At 51.2% G+C, this 20,486-nt stretch overlaps 10 protein-coding genes across 10 annotated transcripts; 2 read left to right on the forward strand and 8 right to left on the reverse strand.

Annotated features, from left to right (window-relative positions):
* Window positions 1-47: 47 nt before the first annotated feature.
* On the reverse strand, window positions 48-491 carry AUEXF2481DRAFT_25772 (uncharacterized protein; the record flags this gene model as incomplete). Its single annotated transcript, XM_013492606.1, has 3 exons — window positions 48-137; window positions 191-277; window positions 327-491. The coding sequence occupies 3 exons, from the start codon at window positions 489-491 to the stop codon at window positions 48-50; spliced, it is 342 nt and encodes a 113-aa protein (XP_013348060.1).
* Window positions 492-714: 223 nt separating this feature from the next.
* On the forward strand, window positions 715-3,832 carry AUEXF2481DRAFT_45796 (uncharacterized protein; the record flags this gene model as incomplete). Its single annotated transcript, XM_013492788.1, has 3 exons — window positions 715-1,003; window positions 1,058-3,192; window positions 3,245-3,832. The coding sequence occupies 3 exons, from the start codon at window positions 715-717 to the stop codon at window positions 3,830-3,832; spliced, it is 3,012 nt and encodes a 1,003-aa protein (XP_013348242.1).
* A 355-nt stretch (window positions 3,833-4,187) lies between these two features.
* AUEXF2481DRAFT_1373 (uncharacterized protein) lies at window positions 4,188-4,857 on the reverse strand (the record flags this gene model as incomplete). The annotated part of the gene is made up of 3 exons (XM_013492493.1): window positions 4,188-4,206; window positions 4,271-4,440; window positions 4,528-4,857. The coding sequence occupies 3 exons, from the start codon at window positions 4,855-4,857 to the stop codon at window positions 4,188-4,190; spliced, it is 519 nt and encodes a 172-aa protein (XP_013347947.1).
* Window positions 4,858-5,514: 657 nt separating this feature from the next.
* AUEXF2481DRAFT_25775 (uncharacterized protein) lies at window positions 5,515-6,351 on the reverse strand (the record flags this gene model as incomplete). The annotated part of the gene is made up of 2 exons (XM_013492607.1): window positions 5,515-6,253; window positions 6,302-6,351. The coding sequence occupies 2 exons, from the start codon at window positions 6,349-6,351 to the stop codon at window positions 5,515-5,517; spliced, it is 789 nt and encodes a 262-aa protein (XP_013348061.1).
* Window positions 6,352-6,617: 266 nt separating this feature from the next.
* AUEXF2481DRAFT_696680 (uncharacterized protein) lies at window positions 6,618-8,574 on the forward strand (the record flags this gene model as incomplete). The annotated part of the gene is made up of 3 exons (XM_013493035.1): window positions 6,618-7,221; window positions 7,257-8,124; window positions 8,182-8,574. The coding sequence occupies exons 1-3, from the start codon at window positions 6,833-6,835 to the stop codon at window positions 8,572-8,574; spliced, it is 1,650 nt and encodes a 549-aa protein (XP_013348489.1). The 5' UTR covers window positions 6,618-6,832.
* Window positions 8,575-8,781: 207 nt separating this feature from the next.
* Window positions 8,782-9,740, reverse strand: AUEXF2481DRAFT_696682 (uncharacterized protein; the record flags this gene model as incomplete). The annotated part of the gene is made up of 2 exons (XM_013493036.1): window positions 8,782-9,634; window positions 9,657-9,740. 2 exons carry the CDS (start codon window positions 9,738-9,740, stop codon window positions 9,071-9,073), a joined length of 648 nt encoding a protein of 215 aa, XP_013348490.1. The 3' UTR covers window positions 8,782-9,070.
* Window positions 9,741-10,076: 336 nt separating this feature from the next.
* Window positions 10,077-11,635, reverse strand: AUEXF2481DRAFT_85453 (uncharacterized protein; the record flags this gene model as incomplete). The annotated part of the gene is made up of 3 exons (XM_013492879.1): window positions 10,077-10,533; window positions 10,575-11,488; window positions 11,588-11,635. The coding sequence occupies 3 exons, from the start codon at window positions 11,633-11,635 to the stop codon at window positions 10,107-10,109; spliced, it is 1,389 nt and encodes a 462-aa protein (XP_013348333.1). The 3' UTR covers window positions 10,077-10,106.
* A 564-nt stretch (window positions 11,636-12,199) lies between these two features.
* On the reverse strand, window positions 12,200-13,809 carry AUEXF2481DRAFT_35830 (uncharacterized protein). The gene has a single exon (XM_013492757.1). The coding sequence runs from the start codon at window positions 13,324-13,326 to the stop codon at window positions 12,274-12,276; it is 1,053 nt and encodes a 350-aa protein (XP_013348211.1). The 5' UTR covers window positions 13,327-13,809; the 3' UTR covers window positions 12,200-12,273.
* Window positions 13,810-13,891: 82 nt separating this feature from the next.
* On the reverse strand, window positions 13,892-15,235 carry AUEXF2481DRAFT_25780 (uncharacterized protein; the record flags this gene model as incomplete). Its single annotated transcript, XM_013492608.1, has 4 exons — window positions 13,892-14,432; window positions 14,494-14,956; window positions 15,006-15,034; window positions 15,099-15,235. 4 exons carry the CDS (start codon window positions 15,233-15,235, stop codon window positions 13,892-13,894), a joined length of 1,170 nt encoding a protein of 389 aa, XP_013348062.1.
* Window positions 15,236-15,658: 423 nt separating this feature from the next.
* AUEXF2481DRAFT_61946 (uncharacterized protein) lies at window positions 15,659-19,644 on the reverse strand (the record flags this gene model as incomplete). Its single annotated transcript, XM_013492834.1, has 2 exons — window positions 15,659-18,892; window positions 18,946-19,644. The coding sequence occupies 2 exons, from the start codon at window positions 19,642-19,644 to the stop codon at window positions 15,659-15,661; spliced, it is 3,933 nt and encodes a 1,310-aa protein (XP_013348288.1).
* Window positions 19,645-20,486: the final 842 nt, after the last annotated feature.

The following is a 20,486-nucleotide window of genomic DNA, read 5'->3' on the forward strand; positions in this document are numbered from 1 at the left end:
TCGTTTACGCTTTTGAATATTTACATTGATGTCAGGGGTGCAAGCAATTAAGAAGTCTCCTTGATAGCATTCTTGGCCGATGCTACAGCATCCTGAGCCTTGGTGACCTCTTCGGGGCTGTTTTGTTCTCCCTGTGCCTGTGGCAATTGTCAGAATAAATAAAATGTCTGTAATCGAAGGGATAGCTCACAAGTTGCTGCTCAAGCTTGGCCAAAGATTCCTGGATGCGTTTGCGGAGCTGAGGAAACATGGCCTTGGTTTCGTCAAGCGCTCTATTCTGGTAGTTGTCAGCAAGACTGCCATTCAACAAGGGTCTGATTACATACCTCCTGCTTCAGATTCCACTCAGCATTTTCTTCGTCACTGCTGACCTGCTTGAGCTTTTCGAGGCGGGCTTGCTGCTGTTCTAGCTCCTTGTGGTAGCTTGCCTCTTCCTTGACAAGACGGGTGACCGCCGAAGTAGCGATTGCGAGCTGCGAAGGAGGAGCCATTATGATGATGTGTAGTAGTATGAGAGGTGAATATGTGTTGTCAATTGTTGATGTCGAACAGGTGGTGAAAAAGAAGCTATTCCCAAAAGGGTTGAGATTGAAAGTGGCTTGCTTTCGCGAAACAGCACGTCGCGCCTCCACAATTTGTCCGAGCTCATGCACTGTTTGTTTCTCCTCGAAGGTTGGCAAAGACGCTCTATACTCTGTGAATAACACAATCTCAATGTCGTCCCCACCAGCAGCGCCGAGCAGTCCGCCTCAGGACAACTATGGTCCCGACGAACAATTACGCAACGAAGCAGCAGCATCGCAGAATTCACTGCTGCCCCCTACCGATGCCTCGACCACTCAGAACTCAGCACAAGCTCCTCCCGCCTCGTCACCACTCTTCTTCCAGTCGTCGCCCGCTGTCAATGCAGGTGCTGATGGTATGAGCTCGCCCATTGGCGCTGGATCGACACTACCTAGCGACGGTGGCCCTACCCCTAGAGCGTCTGGACAGACAATAGGAGGTGCGCATTCACTCAGCAACCACGAAGCCGATCAGAACTGACTATGGCCAGCAGATTCGTCCCCTATCCGTTATGCATCCAGCTCGAGTGGCGCGCCCTTGCACACCGCCAACAGAGCCAACCAGCTCAGAAGTGACAGTAGTGGCCTGTTTGTGCGCTCTCCCTACTCTGGAGGCCCTGTAGGTGCTGCCAACAGACGTCACGACATCGAGTCCGACATTCTTTCAGGAAGCGGCCGAAGGAGACTTTTTGTGGATGAGAATGGCCGACCCACGCGCGACGAGGCATCACACTCCGACACAGCGACCTTCTCCAATGTCGACCCACACACCTCTGAAGCTAACATTCTGGGAGGCCATTCGACAAGGACCGTCTGGGGTACCAACATCAGCGTTTCCGACACTTTGAGCACATGTCAAAGCTTCTTCCGCGACTTCCAGAGAAAGTATCGCCTGCGCTACGATGGAGAGCTTACGGACACGCAAAATCTGCCTGCCGATCATCCTGGAAACGAGAAGATCTACATGAATACTCTTGACCTGATGATGGATCTCGGAACCAGCCAGCTCAATCTCGACATGGAGAACCTGAAGGCCTACCCATCAACACAAAAGCTGTGGTACCAGATGCAAAACTTCCCTGCCGAAATCCTTCCTATCTTCGATCAGGCCCTGAAAGACACAATGTACGAGCTAGCCGAGAAGCGTATGTCCGAAGTGCGAATCCCATCTCAACGCCGTGACCAGTCAGCCAGAGATGATTCCGTACCCGCCATGCCTTCTTCAGACATCGATGCCACCACACCACGACCCACACAGAACGAGAACATTCCTGACCTCATCCAAGAAGTCGAGAGTCGCATCTTCAGAATCAGACCTTTCAACATGGGCAAGACCATCAACCTGCGCGACCTTAACCCGGGAGACATGGACAAGATGGTCAGCGTCAAGGGTCTTGTCATCAGAACCACACCCATCATTCCGGACATGAGAGAAGCCTTCTTCCGTTGTTCCGTTTGTCATCATACTGTCAAGGTCGATATCGACCGTGGTAAGATTGCCGAACCCACTGTCTGCCCTCGCGAAGTCTGCGCCTCTCCTAATTCCATGCAAATTGTGCACAATCGCTGCGTCTTCTCCAACAAGCAAGTCATCAAATTGCAAGAGACTCCCGATCGTGTACCCGACGGTCAGACTCCTCACTCGGTCTCGTTGTGTGTCTACGACGATCTCGTCGATGTTTGCAAGGCTGGTGATAGAGTCGAGATTACCGGTGTGTTCAAGTGCAACCAGGTCCGCATCAACCCTCGTCAAAGATCTGTCAAGAATATCTTCAAGACGTACATCGATTGTGTCTTCATCAAAAAAGTTGACAAGCGTCGCATGGGCATTGACATTTCGACTCTCGAAGAGGAGCTCTCGGAGCAAGCCTCAGGCGGCAAGGAAGAGGTCCGAAAGGTCAGCGCGGAGGAAGAGGCGAAGATTCTCGAGACTGGTGCTCGACCTGACGTGTACGACCTTCTCTCTCGATCACTGGCTCCCAGTATCTACGAGATGGACGATGTCAAGAAGGGTATCCTTCTCCAGCTCTTTGGTGGTACCAACAAATCATTCGACAAGGGTGGTAGCCCCAAGTACCGTGGCGACATCAACGTCCTACTCTGTGGTGATCCCTCGACAGCCAAGTCGCAGATCCTCTCTTACGTTCATCGCATTGCCCCTCGTGGTGTCTACACCAGTGGTAAGGGTTCTTCGGCCGTTGGTCTGACTGCATATGTTACTCGCGATCCAGAGACAAGGACGCTAGTTTTGGAGTCCGGTGCTCTTGTGCTGTCAGATGGCGGTGTCTGCTGCATCGACGAGTTTGACAAGATGAACGACTCGACTCGATCAGTCTTGCACGAAGTCATGGAACAACAGACTGTCTCTATTGCAAAGGCCGGCATCATCACAACGCTCAACGCAAGAACCAGTATTCTGGCATCCGCCAATCCCATTGGCAGTAAATACAATCCCAACCTGCCCGTACCGCAAAACATCGACCTGCCGCCGACGCTGCTGTCTCGTTTCGATCTGGTCTACCTTGTGCTCGACCGCATAGACGAGATGAACGATCGTCGCATGGCGAAGCATTTGGTCGGCATGTACCTTGATGACGCTCCCGAGAATGCAAGTGCAAACGAGATTCTTGTAAGTTGAACGATAACAGCCAGTTCGAACGCACAGCACTAACCTTTTACAGCCCATCGAATTCCTAACCTCTTACATCTCCTACGCCCGTAACAACATCCAACCAAAGATCTCAGAAGAGGCATCACAAGTCCTCGTCGACGCCTACGTCTCCATGCGTGCCCTCGGAGCCGATGTCCGTGCCGCAGATCGCCGCATCACAGCCACGACACGTCAACTAGAATCCATGATCCGTCTAGCCGAAGCCCATGCGAAGATGCATCTGCGCAGCGAAGTCACAGCCGACGACGTCAACGAAGCCGTTCGTCTGATTCAATCAGCACTCAAGCAATCAGCCACAGACTCCAGAACTGGATTAATCGATATGGGGCTTCTGACTGAAGGTACCAGTGCTTCCGAGAGAAAGCGCAAGAGTGATCTCAAGGATGCTGTGCTCAGTGCTGTGGACGATATGCTCAGAAGTGGGCAGTCTAGTGTGAGGGTGCAGGATGTTTTGAGGAGGGTGGGTGAGGATTCTACTATTCCTATTGAATCTGTAGAGTTGGCTGAAGCGTTGAGGTCGTTGGAGGCAGAGGGCAAGTTGTTGATTTCTGGCGAGGGGCAGAGACGTAGTGTCAGAAGAGTCACTGGCATTGCGTAAACCGTGATCGGTATTGATGCTAATATGGCACTGTTTTGGGTACTTGGTTGGGGGTTTATGGAAGGGTTTTCTATCTCAAGGGATGATATCAAGGTGTTTTTGTCTTTCAAATCTTGGTTTCCCCATGTCTAATGACTTCTCGATCCTCCCATTTGCGCTGAATGATGACTAAAGATGACACGATGAAATGTCTCTCGAGCCACTACCTGTTCGACTTGTCCCGCGCGGATATGACGACAAGACGAGTATGGCCTTGCACATCTCCGTGTCTCTTTCTGCATAGGCTTTTTGTTATGCTCTTCTCTGTAGATTTCGTGATGTTTCGTAGCTGATGCGTCTCGGTAGCGGAAGCTTTTCAAGTCTCGAGGAGCGGGCTAGATATCAATGTCAGTACATGGTTGCAATGAGACGATGATAGGCGGAAGAGTATGAACTCACCCAAGGTAATCCTCCTTGATGGTAGCGATGGCGTACATCTGGCCAACCTCACCTCTGATACCCTTGATCTTGACACGAATATGAGTACCCCTCTCAATGACCTGATCCGCATTATCCGTAAACTGTGGCGGCGTCGCATTTCCATCAAACTTGATATCGCTAGGAATCATCTGTGTGCATGTTAGCATGAAACCTACTTCTCCAAATTCCCCTCGGAACGAGACAAGAGTGTATTAGGAGGTTCTCAAAAAACTCACAGCCTTGCTAACAAAAACATTCAAAGGTCCCACATCCACAAAAAAGCCATTACTGACCACACTGCTCACCATACCATCGCAAACCTCTCCTTTAAACGGTCTCCAAACCACTGCCTGAAACATGATTGTAAACTCTGCGAAACCCGAGCCCGGCAACACGCGAGGTTCAGAGATGTCCAGGACGGAAACGACACACACAATGTAGAAGTTTCCAGTGTTTGTGCCTTCGACGTCTTGGTAGAGTGTGTCGGTGATGTATTTGTGTGTGTCCTTGTCAAAGTAGGAGGGGTGGAGGTTTACGACTCGTTCCATTTCGTGGAGGAAGAACATTATGGGTGTGTGAGGGGGATGGTGCAGGTGCGTAGAGCGAGGAGGGGTGCGGTGCGCGTAGTTGTGGTAGAGGTGATGTTGTTCGCGTGGTTGTCGAAGCGCAATTGGGAGTGTGATGGGCGACTGGGGAGAGAGAGACGAAGCTAGTCGGCTAGTCGAAGAGAAAGTCGCAACAACAGTGATGAATGGCGATTGGGCGACGAAGCAGAGTGAAAGCCGACCAAGCTAATGGCGCTTTACTTGGTGTGTATGTTGATCGGGAGACGCGCTTGCGCTCCTGGTTGATCCCTTGCTCTTTCTTGAAATGACCGTGATGGAGAGGGCGCTGACAGTGAGTCTGTCCGGGTGCGCGCGCAGATGGCAGTAGACGGCAAGTGTCGAGGTTGAGATGGAGAAATGCACGCGACAACAACAGCAATTCGTGCGTCGCAAAGTTACGTAGGCTGTATCGACGGCGCGGAGCTGCCTTGGCGTTGTTGCACACCTTCGCGGTCATTTGTGTTGGCCCGCTGTCTCGCTTCCGACGTCAACTTTCGACTTTACTTGCATCGGGGGCTGCCACAATGTAAATATATTATAGAACGTGATCTGCCTATATTCGCTCCATGTCTCTATGAGATAGCTATTCCCCTGCTTCAGTCTTTCTCTCATACCATGTCAAAGCTGATCATTGTAGGAATGGGTGCGACGGCCAAAGGGGTGAGACTTGGTGACCCTGACGGGCTCACATGCGCGTTCGCGTTCCAGCGCTCTCTGGTAGAGCTCAAAGGCAAGCTCGGGTATCTCGGAGATGGTCCTGCGTAACTCAGGGACATTGCGGTGCGTGTAGCGGAGGATGTCAATGTGATATGACACCATCGTGCGCAACACCTTGTCTGTGCTCACCGTTCCCTTGAAAGTGATCATGATCGCTGCAGCCAGACCTGCCAATGTCCGGACGCCCAGAGCCTTGTACTTTGCCGCTGCTAGCACCTTCAGCCCAGGTATCCCGTACTTTTCACCCATGGCATACATCCTTGCATGCTCCGCCAGGATGCCTTGACCGAAGTTCTCAGGCGTCAATCTGTAGCCGTCTGGAGGCTGACTCTCTGCTGTCTCTTCCTGGAGGTAGTCGTGGTGGTAGAAGTAATGGATCATCAATTTGATTGCTATGCGAGTCTCGACGTCCAGGTCCCAGTCGAATTCTTCTGCCGCGATTGGCTTCTCGTAGTGCGTTTTGTCTCGACCAACAGTGGCAGGAATGTTGATGATTCCGGTTCTCCCTTCTCGAAATGTGTCTGGGCGACATGCGACGCGGAAGAAGTCTGATTGAGGGCAGACGATGGCTTTGTGGACGTTATATGTCGTAGAACCGCACACGATCTTGAGATCAGAGTAGGCGCCATTCTTATGGAGGCTTTGACACGGTCAGTATAGTGAAGATTGAAGTAGACGACACACCTACCCAGCAATCACCGAAGCAAACTTTTGCTCAGGACATGCCTCACTCGTCATGGTGAGGTGTGATTAAAGGGTCGAGGGACGAGTCAAAGCCAAGCTCCGAAGAAGAGAACAACCGAGGAGAAGAGAACAGTCGAGAAGCAGAGCAACAGTATGCGAGTGAACTTGCTGAGTTCAACAGGCACCTGCACTGGTACAGACTTTGCGAAGTGGTCTGGTTGCACCTTCCATCACAGCAACTCAGAACCCAGTCACTCACACAATAATTCCTAACAAGAGCCCCTCACTCTCATATGACGACCTTTGAGCCAGAGTATTACGGTCGCCGTCCAGTTCTCACGGAGCCTAGTCGGAATGTGCTTACATAATCTGCGATGGAACATCATCTCGCACTTGCCTAGCTGACAGTCGATATGTCTTCGACGAAGGGAATCCGATCCCCCCGAGGCGTACGTGATTCGGCGTCCTCCGGATAGAACGCGATGGCCACGCTCAACAAAGAGATCATGAAGATGTTATCATTTGCTTTGTCTCGATGACCAAAGTCTCGAGATGTTTTTCCTTTGTTGACGACGGTCCGGATCAGGATGCGCCGATGCGGCTTTACAAATCCTTTATCAGAGCAAGTCCCAAATATCGGGGCAATTCGCACGGTTGTCAAGGTGTCGTCTACAACACACTTTCACCACCCTGCACAATGTCGTACGACGACAATGATTTTATGGACACCGAGTCCAGCAATTCCGGGGACATGGACCATGACATGGGCTTAGATGAGTCCAGTCTCAATGTCGCCGATGGTTCCCCCGGCAAGAGTAGCCCAGGCACAGATCCGACGTCTCCAGTTCCAGATTTAGACTCAAATTCAGGTACGAGCTCAAGTTCAGCTTCGGAGCCTGAGTGGCACGCGAACAACGCTGTACTGTCCTGGATCGGGCTGAAAAAAACCTCAACGACAGGGGCTATGTGAATCTCAGGACAATCGATACTCACAAGACATTTGGATATTCTGGGGACCGAGCATTGAAAGCAGCAAGATGGCGAGCCGAAAAGGAAGTTAACATGGGCTTGTGTCATCGGATTACGGAAACGCCCAAGGCGGGAAGACCTAGGAGAGGTTATGGAAAGCTTGACGACTTTCACCGGATTCATCCTATCTTTCGCGCGGATAATTGGAGTTCAGATGACCTGATTATCACAACAGCACAAAACGGGTATTGGGAAAGGCTGAAACCAGTATTGCAACTAGCCACTCTTCTCTTGGAAGATGAGAGCATCGTTGGCTATATTTACGCTTTCCTCGATGTCAACTCTCACAAGGAGATCGCTCTACAAGATGGCAAAAAAGGTACACAACGCAAAGCGTACTGTTTCAGAAAACGCGATAACATGGGTGAGCCTGAAAGAAGGCAGGTCTGGAAGTACTTATACGAGCTGTCAACAAATTTGTGGTGGACAGAAGAGGATTTTGCCGGCGAGAAGAAGAATTGGCATGCCTACACGTCCGGAGAAAGAGGCTCGATCGAGATTTTCCTAGACAAGGCACACATAGATCACGTCTGTAGGGAGGTCTCACCAGTGCAAGATGCTATCGACTGGGAACCCGGCTCGGATGAGGAGTCTGCTCGACTCAGAGCCAAGTTTGGTCTGGCGACTACCATGGTGCACGAGGTCATGCATGCCTTGTGGCGCAACAACAACCATCCCAGTCCCGAGCCATTTTACATGGATACTAGGGCTGCAGAGCTGGGATTCCAGTGGGAGCAAATCATGTACTCGGGTGTCATAGATAGTGCTACTGCTACCGTTGACACAGGTGCACCTTATGTTAGTATCAGAATTTGTCGATGCAGTATGAAGATGCGCTAACATTTTGAACGGCAGTGTCTCACCATCTATAGATGGCCCTCACCAGAAGAAGGTACAGAGCGGCCCAAGGAATCTCGCATGAGCCACAAGAAGTGGGGAGGCTCTGACGTAGTCCATGAATACGCCGTCAAGATGAGTTTTATTCAGAACATGTTCACGCATGACTTCTGGGCAGAAGTTGACCGTTTTGGCATTGGCATGTTCTCGCCTCGGGGAATGTTGGGCGTACGCTATTATGAATCGACGGAACTCTGGGAAGGTGAGAGTCCGACTATAAGGGGACCGGAAGCTCTTGAGCCCGTGAGCCCGGATTATGCAGATGCTCACGGAATCATCGATCGACATGGAGTCTCTCACACGGCGACAGGTTTTGGGTTTGGTAAGGCAATCTTCGCAACCAAGAATTAAGAATCGAATTTGTGCCCAATTCAAAGCCAGGGAGGGCGATGCACCTATCCACATACAATTTGAATTATCTGATGAACTGTTGACTTGAGATCGGTCTATATCTTACCTCAGCATAAGAAAGCTGGTATACTATTACTGGACTGACAATCTGTTCATGAATGTGGTGAGCGTTACGTGTAGTCTCAAGACGTTGATGGCTCTGTATTCGGAGAAACCGGGTGTGGCTAGACTGAGAATCGATGCTAGATAGTACACCCATACCTAGGCTCAGATGACGAAGGGCAATACACTAAAACTCTTCCGGCAAGATCCAGACAAAGAATTTGGACGGAATGGGACTGGCAGACACGTCACGCGATGAGGTCTGCCATACGATTCAGCCTATCCCAGGTATCTCGCAGTCACAGATCGTGAATGACATTGTTTGGGGAATACGAACTATGGGTCTGGGAAACATGTCTTTATTCTGTACTGCCAATCTTAGTTGTAAATTCAATCATTTGCCCCTTCCTAACGTTCTCTTTTTGTGAGATTTCTTCGCCCCAGATGAAGATCTTTGGATCGACTTGTTCCTATGGTTCTCACCATCCATCAACTTGTTGGTGTTCGCCATGAAATCCCGGATGTGATTCGATGGCATCGACATCAGCGCTTGCTCATGCAGAATTCTATGCATATCAAGTGTACGAGCATAATCGGTTCCGGCGTGCTTTGCAGCAGCATTGAAGTGTGATGAGACGTCTTCATCGCTCTCGTTATGATGTTCCGTCGTAGTATAGCTTTCTGTGCACGAAGCGCGCTCGTCTTGGAAATTCTTGCCGGCAGTAGCTTTGTGCCTGAGTGTGTTTGTCTTCTGGACAGGTTTGCCATTGACTAATATGGTTTCGTGCGTGACCCGCTTGGTTGGGATGTCCTCTTCGACATCCGTCTCGCCTTCTAAATCGCTGCTTTCGTCGCTGTCTGATTCGTCTTCCGAATCGCTACTTTCATCAGTGTCTGGCTCGATCTCTGAGTCGCCAGCATTGTTGTCTTTTTCAGTGACTTTCGGTGAATGTATCCTCTGATGAATTAGCCACAGATACCCTTTTTTCTCGCTCTCGCTGTCTCTGTCCCTCTGTTTCCTTCTTGATTCGGAACAGATCCTCTGCTGAAAATTTGCCGTCCATCGTCTCAGGTTCGAATTATCGCTATAGTCGAGTGGCGATCTTACAAGTATGCTCTACGAACCAAAGATTTGTTCAAGAAATACTCCGCTCTCGCCATATATGCCGGCGTGTCACTCGAACAGACAAAGGGATGAGTCGTCACCGGAAGCAGAAAACTCTTTCTTAGACTATGTCGTATTGACACGTTCTCACGAGGCTATCACGATCATCAGGCATTCATCTGGGTCTAACCTTTCGTGTATCTTGATGAAGTACCATGCGGGTATCAACATTAACATGCTACCAGCTGCTATTTCATATGGCCGCCATTACTCTTGACATTTGCCCCGGTCCTCTCTCCTTCTTCCTCTTCCTATCCCCCTCACGTTAACAATCCACCTTGAACGTGTCTCTTACTTCCTCCGCTGTCAGCCCGACTCTTTTCGTAAGCCTCAACTTCGCTGTGGTTATGTCTTTTCTACTATGCTCATAGTTTGCTGCCAACAGTTCCGATGGGTTGGCCTGATACCTCAGTCCAAGCTCCTTGAAGGCCTCCTGCTTGTATTGATTCTCGCGGAAAGTACACGCTTCCATCAATCTGACAAAGCTCTCCTTCGTGAGGTGTCCTTGCTTGTACTTCACAGCTTCTGATCTACCTAAATTGACTGGCAGGGCGAGGTAGATGAAGCTCTCAAGCTTCATGTCAACACCAGGCGTCACTATCAAAGTGAGTGTTTTACCATTCCCTGGTGTCGAGCCTTGCCAGTCACTGCCTTTCGGATTGGCTGCTGTGGTGACAGTCATGAATTCATTCCTACGGTGCAGCGATAGCTCCGGAATGTCTAACCATCGTACTGGAACATCGGCAGACAGATCGTCGCTTCAAATGTATTGTAGAGGACCACCATGGGACGAATCTTGGAGAGTACAGCACCATGTTGAAAGATGCGTACATCCCTCGCTGGATACTCGCAATTGAGATCGTTTTGAGCGCCACTATGAGCAGCCCTGATCACGTCACCGGGCTGGAAAATTTGTCGATTGACCTTTCTCTTATCAGCCCAGACGCCGATATTCTTCTCAACGAAGGGATCCCCAGGACCGCCCACTCTTTGCAACGTCTTTCGCGTGCATAGCACCGGGCCGTGGATACCCGCTGGAATCACACTTTCAGATTGCTGGAGTTGAGTTCGCAGTCCAGGATAGAGGTGGATATCAAAGCTTGTCAGGCACGGAACAGGATCCCTGTCGGTATCAGGGTCTGGGAACCATGTCTTGAGAACTTCTGCATCTTCTTCCTCATCTCTATCACCCATGTGGTTTGGGATGTAGGAGCCTTGACATCCACTACGGTGAGTAGAACTTCTGCTGAGAGGTGGATGTGCTGAAGTCACTGCTGGCTGCTGTGACGACATCATCGACATGGCAAACTCTCGATCGTAAACTTCTTGAGCCTTTTCGGGACTATCCTTGTTATCAGGTTCCTTTGATCCTCTGTTCATGAAGTTTAGGAACTTCTTCTTGGATGAAGAAGGGGGAGTAGCTGCTGTTTCTGAGCCTTTTCTCTTGGACGAAGGACTTGCATCTTCCATCGTCACATCCTGGCTTTCGTTTTCCGCACTTGCAATATCGATAGCTCTATCTCTCCAGGATCCAGTTGCGGACACCGCGCTGGACCTCCTAAGACCGAAGTCATATCTCGAGTTGAGAGGGTTTTCGCTCTGGCCACCTTGCTCTTGGTTTCTTGCGACCCTAAAAGATTTCCAATGCTGAACCATTGTATAGTAATGTTCATATGTGTATGTGAAGTAAGTAGTGTTACAGATACTGTCGATTGTCGAGCTACTCGATCATACTTCTGAACATACATAAAGTGGAACAAAGAAACTTATCTCTGCCGGAAGCGGACGTTCCATCTCTGATGACTCGATCTACGGACGGGCTTTTGTATGAAAGATGTAGTGCTTTGTGTCCAATGAAGCGCATCATTCTGGTTGATGAGACAATGGACGTGTCAACTCAACATCATCCTCTACTGGTCTTGGTTCTCCAGAAATCAGTGTCATTTGCTTACGTTACCGTCCAAGATCTGCACGCAATAAATCACTTATGTCAATTCATTCCAGACTAATCCCACCACCAGTTTTGAAGGCTGATTTGGATGACATCATAGTAGCGACGAGGATAGAAGAACCCTTGATCGGTCGACTTGGAATGAACGAGCTATGTGTGCAGAATAGCTTCGCGCAATTCGTAAGGATCGGATAAGAGAATTATGGCCAGAGTCATATAAAGAGCATATTTTCCGAAGAACCGGAAGTGGAAGCGCTTTCTTTGATCCTCTCCGGCATCTGACTTGAGACTCTCGAGGACGATGTAGCGCGCCGGATGTTCTACGCCCCTACCGTGTCAAAGTCCTACAAAGCCGCCCAGAACAATCGGCCATTAAATCCATTCGCACTTAGAGAGTATTGTCATCTGCTTATATACCAACATCTCTAAAACTCACTTGCTATCATATATATACGACCCCAAGTTGATGTGACCTATATGTCTATATCGGTACATTGCTTGGATCCACCCTCTTAATCCACTTCCAGCCACTTGTCTCCTCCACTCCATCCACAAAGACCCATTCTCGATTATGCATCCTCGTCGCCCTTTTCTGCACGGAATCCTCTTTATCGTCGGGCTTACCTGGCCATACCTCTGTATTACCAGGCTCATAATGTTCGTTCCACTCTACGTATGCCGCCTCCTTGAGTTGGCGTTCTGTGTGATCCAGAGCACACATCAATCGATCATAGCTGTCTCCCTGGAGAGCTCCCATTTGTGAGTCGATCTCTTCGAGATAGCCTATGGTGATTGGGTTGGTAATGTTAATCCATAGTCGTCCCGTCAGTGGTGCTGCAGCTTTTGGCTCCGGATTGTACTCGGCAAGGAGGGGACGTCCAGCCCATTTTGCATAACTACCAACCCATGCATAGTCATCGTCGGAAGTAATACTGACGTACTCTTTCCAGTGTTCGGAGTCTGCGCCCCATGGCCGAGACTTCAGTGAAAGTATGGGTAGACATACGAGTCCAGCCTGTGTCTTCCAAAGTACTACCATCGGGCGCCGTTTGGAATGAACAGGGGCCTCTACGTGAGGCTCCACAAAGTTCAACTGCACAATTTTCGTTCCTCCGAAAAACACAGTCGATGCAGTCGAATGAGCCGCTTGAATCAATTGACCCGGAAAGAAATGTTTCGGCTCGCGGTCTGCACGGTACGCCACTAGTTTTGAGCGTCTTGGGTCGTTCGCGTCCTTTGAGTGGTCGTATAGAAATCTCAGGTCGCGATTGAACCCTTCAGGTGTTTTTCTTGGAAGTAGACCCGACAAGGAGTACTTGTCATGGCTATAGTCGCTCGTTCTTGATGCTTTCGGCCGGGCTTCATGATTGTCACCAGGCATGACTTTCTTCGGCCCAATCTTTGCTTGGGCAGATCTTGCACTTCGCCTGGGACTTGGGGGCTTGGTGACTCCAGCATAGGTTCCTTTCCCCTTGTGGTCGACCACCACAAATCCGTCTTCATCCGACTTCTTCCCTGCGTTCTCACCAACCATCTTTACAAAAGACATGCGACTCGGACCGATATCAAGTGAATCCGTACTCTGATTGTGATGACCTTGTGTGTCGAGCAATCCTCAGATGCGGGAAGGGGATGGAACATGGACGACAAGATTTATCTCGTCTCTTTGAGCAGTCATGTACTAAGAACCTCTTTCGACCGACAGCGTAATTGTTCTGATTCCTTGGGCGCATTGCTCCGTCCGGATGAGGAGATGGCAGGGGTACCGACGAGACTCGACGAGTCTCTTTGTTTGGTATCGCGGTAATTGCCTCCGGATCTTGAAGTGCTGGGCCGATTTTTTGGTCAGATATTCGGGCTCAATGACAGAGTGAGACGTTTAGGAGTTAAAACTTTATCAGTGGACAATTACGAAACATGCCAATGGCTTTGTGAAGCAAAAGGATGTACAAGATATGCCCTGTGAGTCGGGAGATATGGCTAGTCGTTATCTCCCAACTCGAGAATGATAAATGACAAACAAACACATCTCAAATATCATCGGCAAGCGCATCCCACGAAAATCGTGCCTGCCTAAATAATGAAAAAGGCGACGCGCTCTACTTCTTCTTTCCCTTCCCTTTCTTACTAACACCTTTCTTGACTGGCCCAAAGGTCTCCCTCGCCTTCGCTCTTCTCGAGTGAAACTGATTAGGGAATGCCTTTGCTGCAAAGGTTTGCAACACCTCGTCCATCTGGTCATCGTCCAACCTTGGTTCTATAACGGGACGAGTCTCAAGGATGTACTCATCTTTGTACTCGTCAACGTCGAATCTCTTGAAAGCCCCAGCCAGCCAAGTATCCATTTTCAGCTTGAATAGACTGAGGAGACGAAGGTACTCGTCTCCATCGAGGGAGCCGACGTTTGGGATCAGGCAGTGAAACTTGTTGATACTGCATGGATGACTTAGCTCCGCGTAGCTGACAGGGGATGAGTTTTCAGTTGATGCGATTTTTGGATTTATGGTCATAATGATCGGATGGCCTGCCCAAGGGGTGGGGTTGTCGAAGCCTTCATGGACATCTTCTGTAACCATGGTGACATAATCCTTCCTTCGCTCTTGGGGTATTGAGTTGAAGCCTCTTTGGATTGTGAACATCCTTTGAAAAACCTGATGTTAGCATAATGTGCCGCGGGTCAATCACAGACGATCAGACTTACGGTATGCAGAACAGTCCTTGAGCTGTCGTCCATAGCACAACCATATAGCGCATCTTACCGCCAAATGGTCCAGCTTTAGTCATGGCGATCTCTCCACCCTCTGGGTTCCACTTTGCCAGAATATCCGTCACGCTATAAGCGTGTGGTGCAATGATGATTTGCCCAGGATAAAAGTCCTCCAGCTCCCATTCCGCGCTGACCGCCCACTTACCAATTAAACTCTGATCCTTTGTTCGGCATAGTTTCCTACGTCTGACCTCAAAGGGCCCGGAGCTGTCCAATATGTCTGTGAAACAGAGTTCTGGATTATTTTGGAGACCTTGATATAAGCGAATATCTTCCTCGATCTTCTTTGCCTTGGCTGCCTTTGCTGCCTCCTCATCTTCCTTTTCTTTCGCTACCTTCTGATCGCGTATGCGGTCCGACGTTCGTGTCGCAGACGTTTTAGCCAAGAATATCCAGACTGTAGAAGAGTGTTTGAGGAAATTGAAAATGTTGTGCCACGAACGAACAATAAAGAATCAAGTACAACATCCGAAGTCTGTAAGATGTCAATCCGTCTGTAGCAGCTCTTGGTACCACAATCTTCTTTGTCATCTACATACCTTTCCGGAGAACCACAGGCAAAGCTTCTGCAAACATTGGAACCATTTCTTTGTGTCGCCGACTGGAATTGGACTGCTGACTGGACGTCCGGATCGGTACATGCATCGTGGACAGTGCCGCCATAGGTGTCGGTCATGTAGCGGTCGAGGAGTGTCGGACGTGCAAGTCAATCACAGAGTCGATCGAATCATTGGCGCTCGAGTTGTGAAGCGAGAGCGTTCGGCGAAATTGTACTGTCAGTCGTTCCTGCCTCGCGGCGGATCGCATTCGCCAAGGACCGGCCTACACGATCCGCACGTCTACGGCATCTACAAAACGTTCGCTGAAACAGCATGTTACGAGGACAGCTTTGGACAATTGAGAAAGCCACTGTACATCGGGCCTGTGCGATTTTCCGCGTGACTAGAGAGAGAGAAAAAATACGAAATACAAGCTCTTGAGATGTCCTTCGTCTCATCCAAATACACATCTGAATGTAAATGTTGCTTTTGTGTGCAAATGCCCTGTAACTCCTACGCACCAATGCGGCAATTAAACTAGACATCCTACTCTTCTACTTTTAACCTTGAATGGCGTTGAGGATCATCTCCTTGGCGTTCTCCACACCGTCCTGAGTACCAGTAATCTCAATGGCCTCGTCGCCGCTCTGAGCCTTGGGAACCTGGATCTTGGTGCCAGTCTTGGTACGGATGTCGTTGATGGTGCTGCCCTGAGGACCTACGACTCTTCTGTAAGAGCTGGGGTCGGGAAGAACGAGGAAGCCAGCGTGGGTCAGCTTCTCAGCGTCGGCAAGAGCCTTCTTGACACGAGCGCTGGCCTTCTCGAGGCTCTCGGTGGAAGCCCCCGACAAAGCCCAGATGATATCGCCTTCGGGGGCGCTCTCGTGAAGGTTGTGAACGACCCAGGAAACATTGTCGTCAGATGCACCAGCAGTGGCATCATCTGTAATCAAAGGCATGCCAGAGCTAGCCTTACGGGTAGACAACGCCTCGGGGCGCTGAGGCGGGCGCTGTCCCTTGTGATCGACCGAAACCTTGAGATCGCTACGGAGACGACGGAAGAATTGTCCATTATCAGCGATGGCGTGGTGGAACTTGAGAGGAACCTGGATGTCGGTACTCTCAGCGTCCTTGATGAGAGTGGCGATGTGCTCTTTGGCCTTCTCGATGTTCTCGGCGCGGCCAACGAGCTTGACCTTGGAACGATCTGCACCTGTGACAGACTGTCTGGGGATATCGAGCTGTACACCAAACTCAGACTCGATCTTCTTTCTAATGTCACCACCACGGCCGATCAGCTTAGGGTGCTTCTCGGGAGAGATCTCAATAATCTGTGTAGTTTGGCTCTCGAGCTCAGAAACCTGTGCCTGGATGGCTTCGATGATCTTGTCGGCAATAGACTGGTTGGCCTCGACGCGGATAGTGTTGCCCTCGGCCTCAGCACGAGGGAAGCGTACCATACGGGCCAGCTTTTGTCTATCATCGGGACCGCCTGCCTGGATGACAATGTTGCGGATGTTGGCGCCACCACCACCAATGATATTGCGGTGGTGCTTCTTCTCAATGTCGAGAGTACGAGTCACAGTGGAGTCGTAGACCTTAGCGGCTTCCTCGATCTGCTTCTTGGCATCTTCAACAGCCTTCTTAGAACCCTTGATCTTGACCTCGACGCGTCCTGAAGCATCGGCAACCTCGCGGTTGTTAGGCACATCGACGTGGGCGCCAGTAGCGAGACGAAGAGCATCAAGCTCGCGGCCTCCAGATCCGATCAAAGAGGGCAGCTGGCTCTGTTGTACAGAGACAGTGGCAGTGTGAGAAGTGTCCATGGTGTACTGGAGGAGGTTGAGAAGTTCATCTCTAGCCTCATCGGCACCTCTCTTGGGACCCTTGATAATGACCTCATCGGGAGCTTGGTTTGACTTGCGAGATGTCTCGCCCTCAGCAGTGTCGTCGCCCTCGGTGTTGTTGGAGCGAGGGAAATTAATTCTGACGTTGTATCGGTCTTGGAGACGGTTGACCATGCTGCCCTTTGTGCCAATTAGATCTTTGTGGTATTGGGGCTTGACCTTGAGAACGTGTGTAGCCTCGTCTTCGAGCTTCTTTCCAAGTGCAAGGATGTGTGCTTTACAGGCGTTGGCCTTAGCCTGAGGGCCCTTAAGCTCGACCTTGCCATCATTGACCTGGATGTCGACATCGAACTCTTCACGGAGCTTTCTAATGTTCTCGCCCTTCTTGCCAATCAAAATGTTGGCAAACTTCTGAGGGAAGTCGAAAGTAAGAGTGAAACCGCGCTCAAGCTCATCCTGCTTCTCTTGCTCGATGAAAGCAAGCAAGCTTTCAACAAGTGCATCAGCGCGATCACTGGGACCACGGACGGAGAAACCTTGAGCAGGGGCCTTGCGAGCGGCTTGACCGCCGAAGAGAACCTGAACAGGGATCTGGCCCGAGGGAATGTTGGACTGCTCACGATCAACATGTCTTCTGATCTTGTCGTGGAACTTGGAAGGAGCGTCAACATCGCGAGAGACGATATCCTGCTGGCCGCTGATCAGACCAAGAAGATGCTGTTGAGCCTCCTTCAGGGCACGCTCAAAGTCTTGAGCCTCGTTAGCGGCAGGTTGGCGTTTGGGCAGCTGGTAGTCAGCAGCCGAAGAAGGGCCTTCGTAGACGAGCAGGATCTCATCGTCGCTGTCAGAATCTTCAGGGACAACCATGTGCACACCAAACTGATCGCGCATCTGAGGACCAGCTGACTGGCGCAAGTGCTGGTGGTAGAAGGGGTGGACCTGAACGGGGTTGAGACGGGTGGGAGGGTGGCCGCTGATAAGGTTCATGATGTCAGAGCGAGCCTTCATGGTGTTCTTGCCATCACGCGAGTAGACCTCCCAAGCAGTCGGACCATTGCGGGCAGTGCTGGCGACAATACGAGCGTTGTACAGGCTCTCAAGCTCCTGGATTGCGCGTCTCTGCTGGAGATATTTGGTGACGTTACGAGCGTGTGCCTGAGCACCCAGAGGTGCGTTGGGGAAGGAGCGAGAAATATCGACGCTAGCCATGGCCATGCTGGAAGCAAGCTCCATGACCTTGTTCAGACCCTCATCGAGTCTGTCAGCAGGACCAACAATGGTCAAATTCTCGTCGTCCTCTGAATCCGGGGGCAGGATGACGGCACAGCCAGTCTCGGCAAGGAAGTCGTGGAGAGAAGTGCCTCTGTCACCGACAATGAACTGGTGACGTCCACGCTCGATGGCAACCTGGTCGGAGACGAGCTCGCGTCTGAGCTGCTCAACCTGACGTTCAAGCTGTGCGCGGGCCTCGTTGGCAGCCAAGCGGTCGCCAGCGATCTGGATAGGCAGACTAGCCTGAGGCACAAAGGAAGGAGGCTGACGGTACGCAGCGGACTGAGGAGGAGCTTGCTCGACCCAGGTGTGGTAGTGAGGAATCTGGACTCTAAGGTCGCGGCCGTTCTCGAGCTCACCAACACGGGAGTTGTGGGCACCGGCAAGGAAGGGGTAGAACTCTGCGGGAATGTCCTTGAGGCGCAGGTTCATGGACGAGGTGCGCTCGTTGACGATCTTCTCAATCTCGCGGCGAGCCAGCTCGGCGGCGACAGCATCTCCCTCGATGAGGACATCAATGGTAGCAGAGTCATCGTCGTCGGCCATGTCAATGTCGTCCTGGCGAGGAACCTGGATCTTAGCACCAGTCTTCTGGCTGAGGGCGGTGATGTTGGCGCCACCGCGACCGATGATGTGGGGGCGAACGGACAGTGGGACGGGGACCTTGACGCTTTGCTATTTGTCGTTAGCCATGTCGTAAGTGCACAAGAATTTTGGAGGTAACAAACTCTGGAACCAAGCTGACGGGCAACCTCCTTCAAAGTCTCGCGAACTTCGTTCGGGGTACTACCGGTGGCTCTGAATGTGTAGGCACCGCCAGCGCCCTGACTCATTTCAACCTTGGCCTTGGAGCGCTTGTTGATGTCGCGGAGAATCTCCGAGACGGGCTTCTTGAGGTCTTTTGACTGAGCGAGTTGAGAGGGAGCAAAAGAGATCTGCTCGGTGTGGCGGCCGGGGAGAGAGACACCACGGAAACCAGCATTGGACGAGGCGGGAGCAGCGAGGCCCGAAGCAGGAGCCGAGTTGCGCGAGGGAGCGTTGTTGGCGACCTGACCGTTACGAAGGCCATTGGCGTTAGCGACAGCAGCAGGCTTCTTGGACCAGGGCGAAGGACCAGCAGAAGGGCGAGACTTGGAAGCACCGAGAGAGGGGAACAGCTCCTCGGACTGAGTGTCGAGGACTGAAGGCTTCTTGGGGGCAGGGGCGGGGGCGGACTCGGGAGCCGGAGTGGGTACGGCGGTCGAGGGACCAGCGGACGACGAGGCCGTGGCAGAGGCAGAGGCAGAAGGAGGAGGGTGGAGGAGGTCTTCTTCGTCGACAACCTCCTCAACCGAGGGCTTGTGATCGTCGTGCTTTTCGGCCAGACGCTGGGCGGGCGTCAGGCTGTCGGCAGAGGAGCCGGCGACAGTGGGAGCCTCGGAAGCCATGATGATACCAGTTCCGTGAAGTAAACCGTGGAAGATGCTGCGAGGGCCGTGTCAGAGCGTGGCCTGTGATGAGCGTTGGACTGGGACATGGGGATGCACCTACAGCTGAAACCGTTACTGACCAGCGGCTCAACTAAGCGTGAGAAGCAGGATTAGGATCTGATGCAGAGGTTAGAAGACTGTGTGGTGACTGGTCTGGCTGCTGCAACAGAACTCACAATAGATTGGACGTCTTGTGGATGACCAGAGGTGACAGAAGCCAAAAGGAGACTCGCCGTAACTCCAAAGTTAGGAGAGCCCTGGAGCTTCGACCGCCTTCCTTCCCCACATCGCCCGGACTCGACTTTTGCCAAGCTTGCATTTAGGCCACCTGTTGTGCTGCCGTCTGCGCCCATTGCGTATATGCAATCACGTCGGGGATATAGACGAATGCCCGAGCCTTCGAGCTACTCTGACTCTGCTTGTACGTACCTAGCCCAAAACATCTTCATTGACACAACTTGGCCAAGTCCGCCAGCACACTCACTACTCTAACCTATTCGCTCCACCCAATACATCATCTTCCTCAAGTGGATGTTCCTCAGCCCCGTATTCACGCAGTATTCGTTGGATGTCCAAAGCCAATTCACACGATCGGTCGTCGTCCATTTTGGGTACGTCACTGGCAGCAAGCTGTAAGGTACATGCAGTTGGCCGACATCCAAGCAAGAAAATCTTCCTTGGTTCTTGCTGAGAAAACAACAATTTTCATGTTGGATGTATTTCATCACGATACATGACCTACAGCTGTTGACCAGTAGTTCAGACAACCCTGATTGCGATAATACCTCAATGTGATGCTG

The sequence above is a fragment of the Aureobasidium subglaciale genome (assembly GCF_000721755.1).
Source record: "Aureobasidium subglaciale EXF-2481 unplaced genomic scaffold scaffold_1, whole genome shotgun sequence".
Lineage (NCBI taxonomy): Eukaryota > Fungi > Ascomycota > Dothideomycetes > Dothideales > Saccotheciaceae > Aureobasidium > Aureobasidium subglaciale.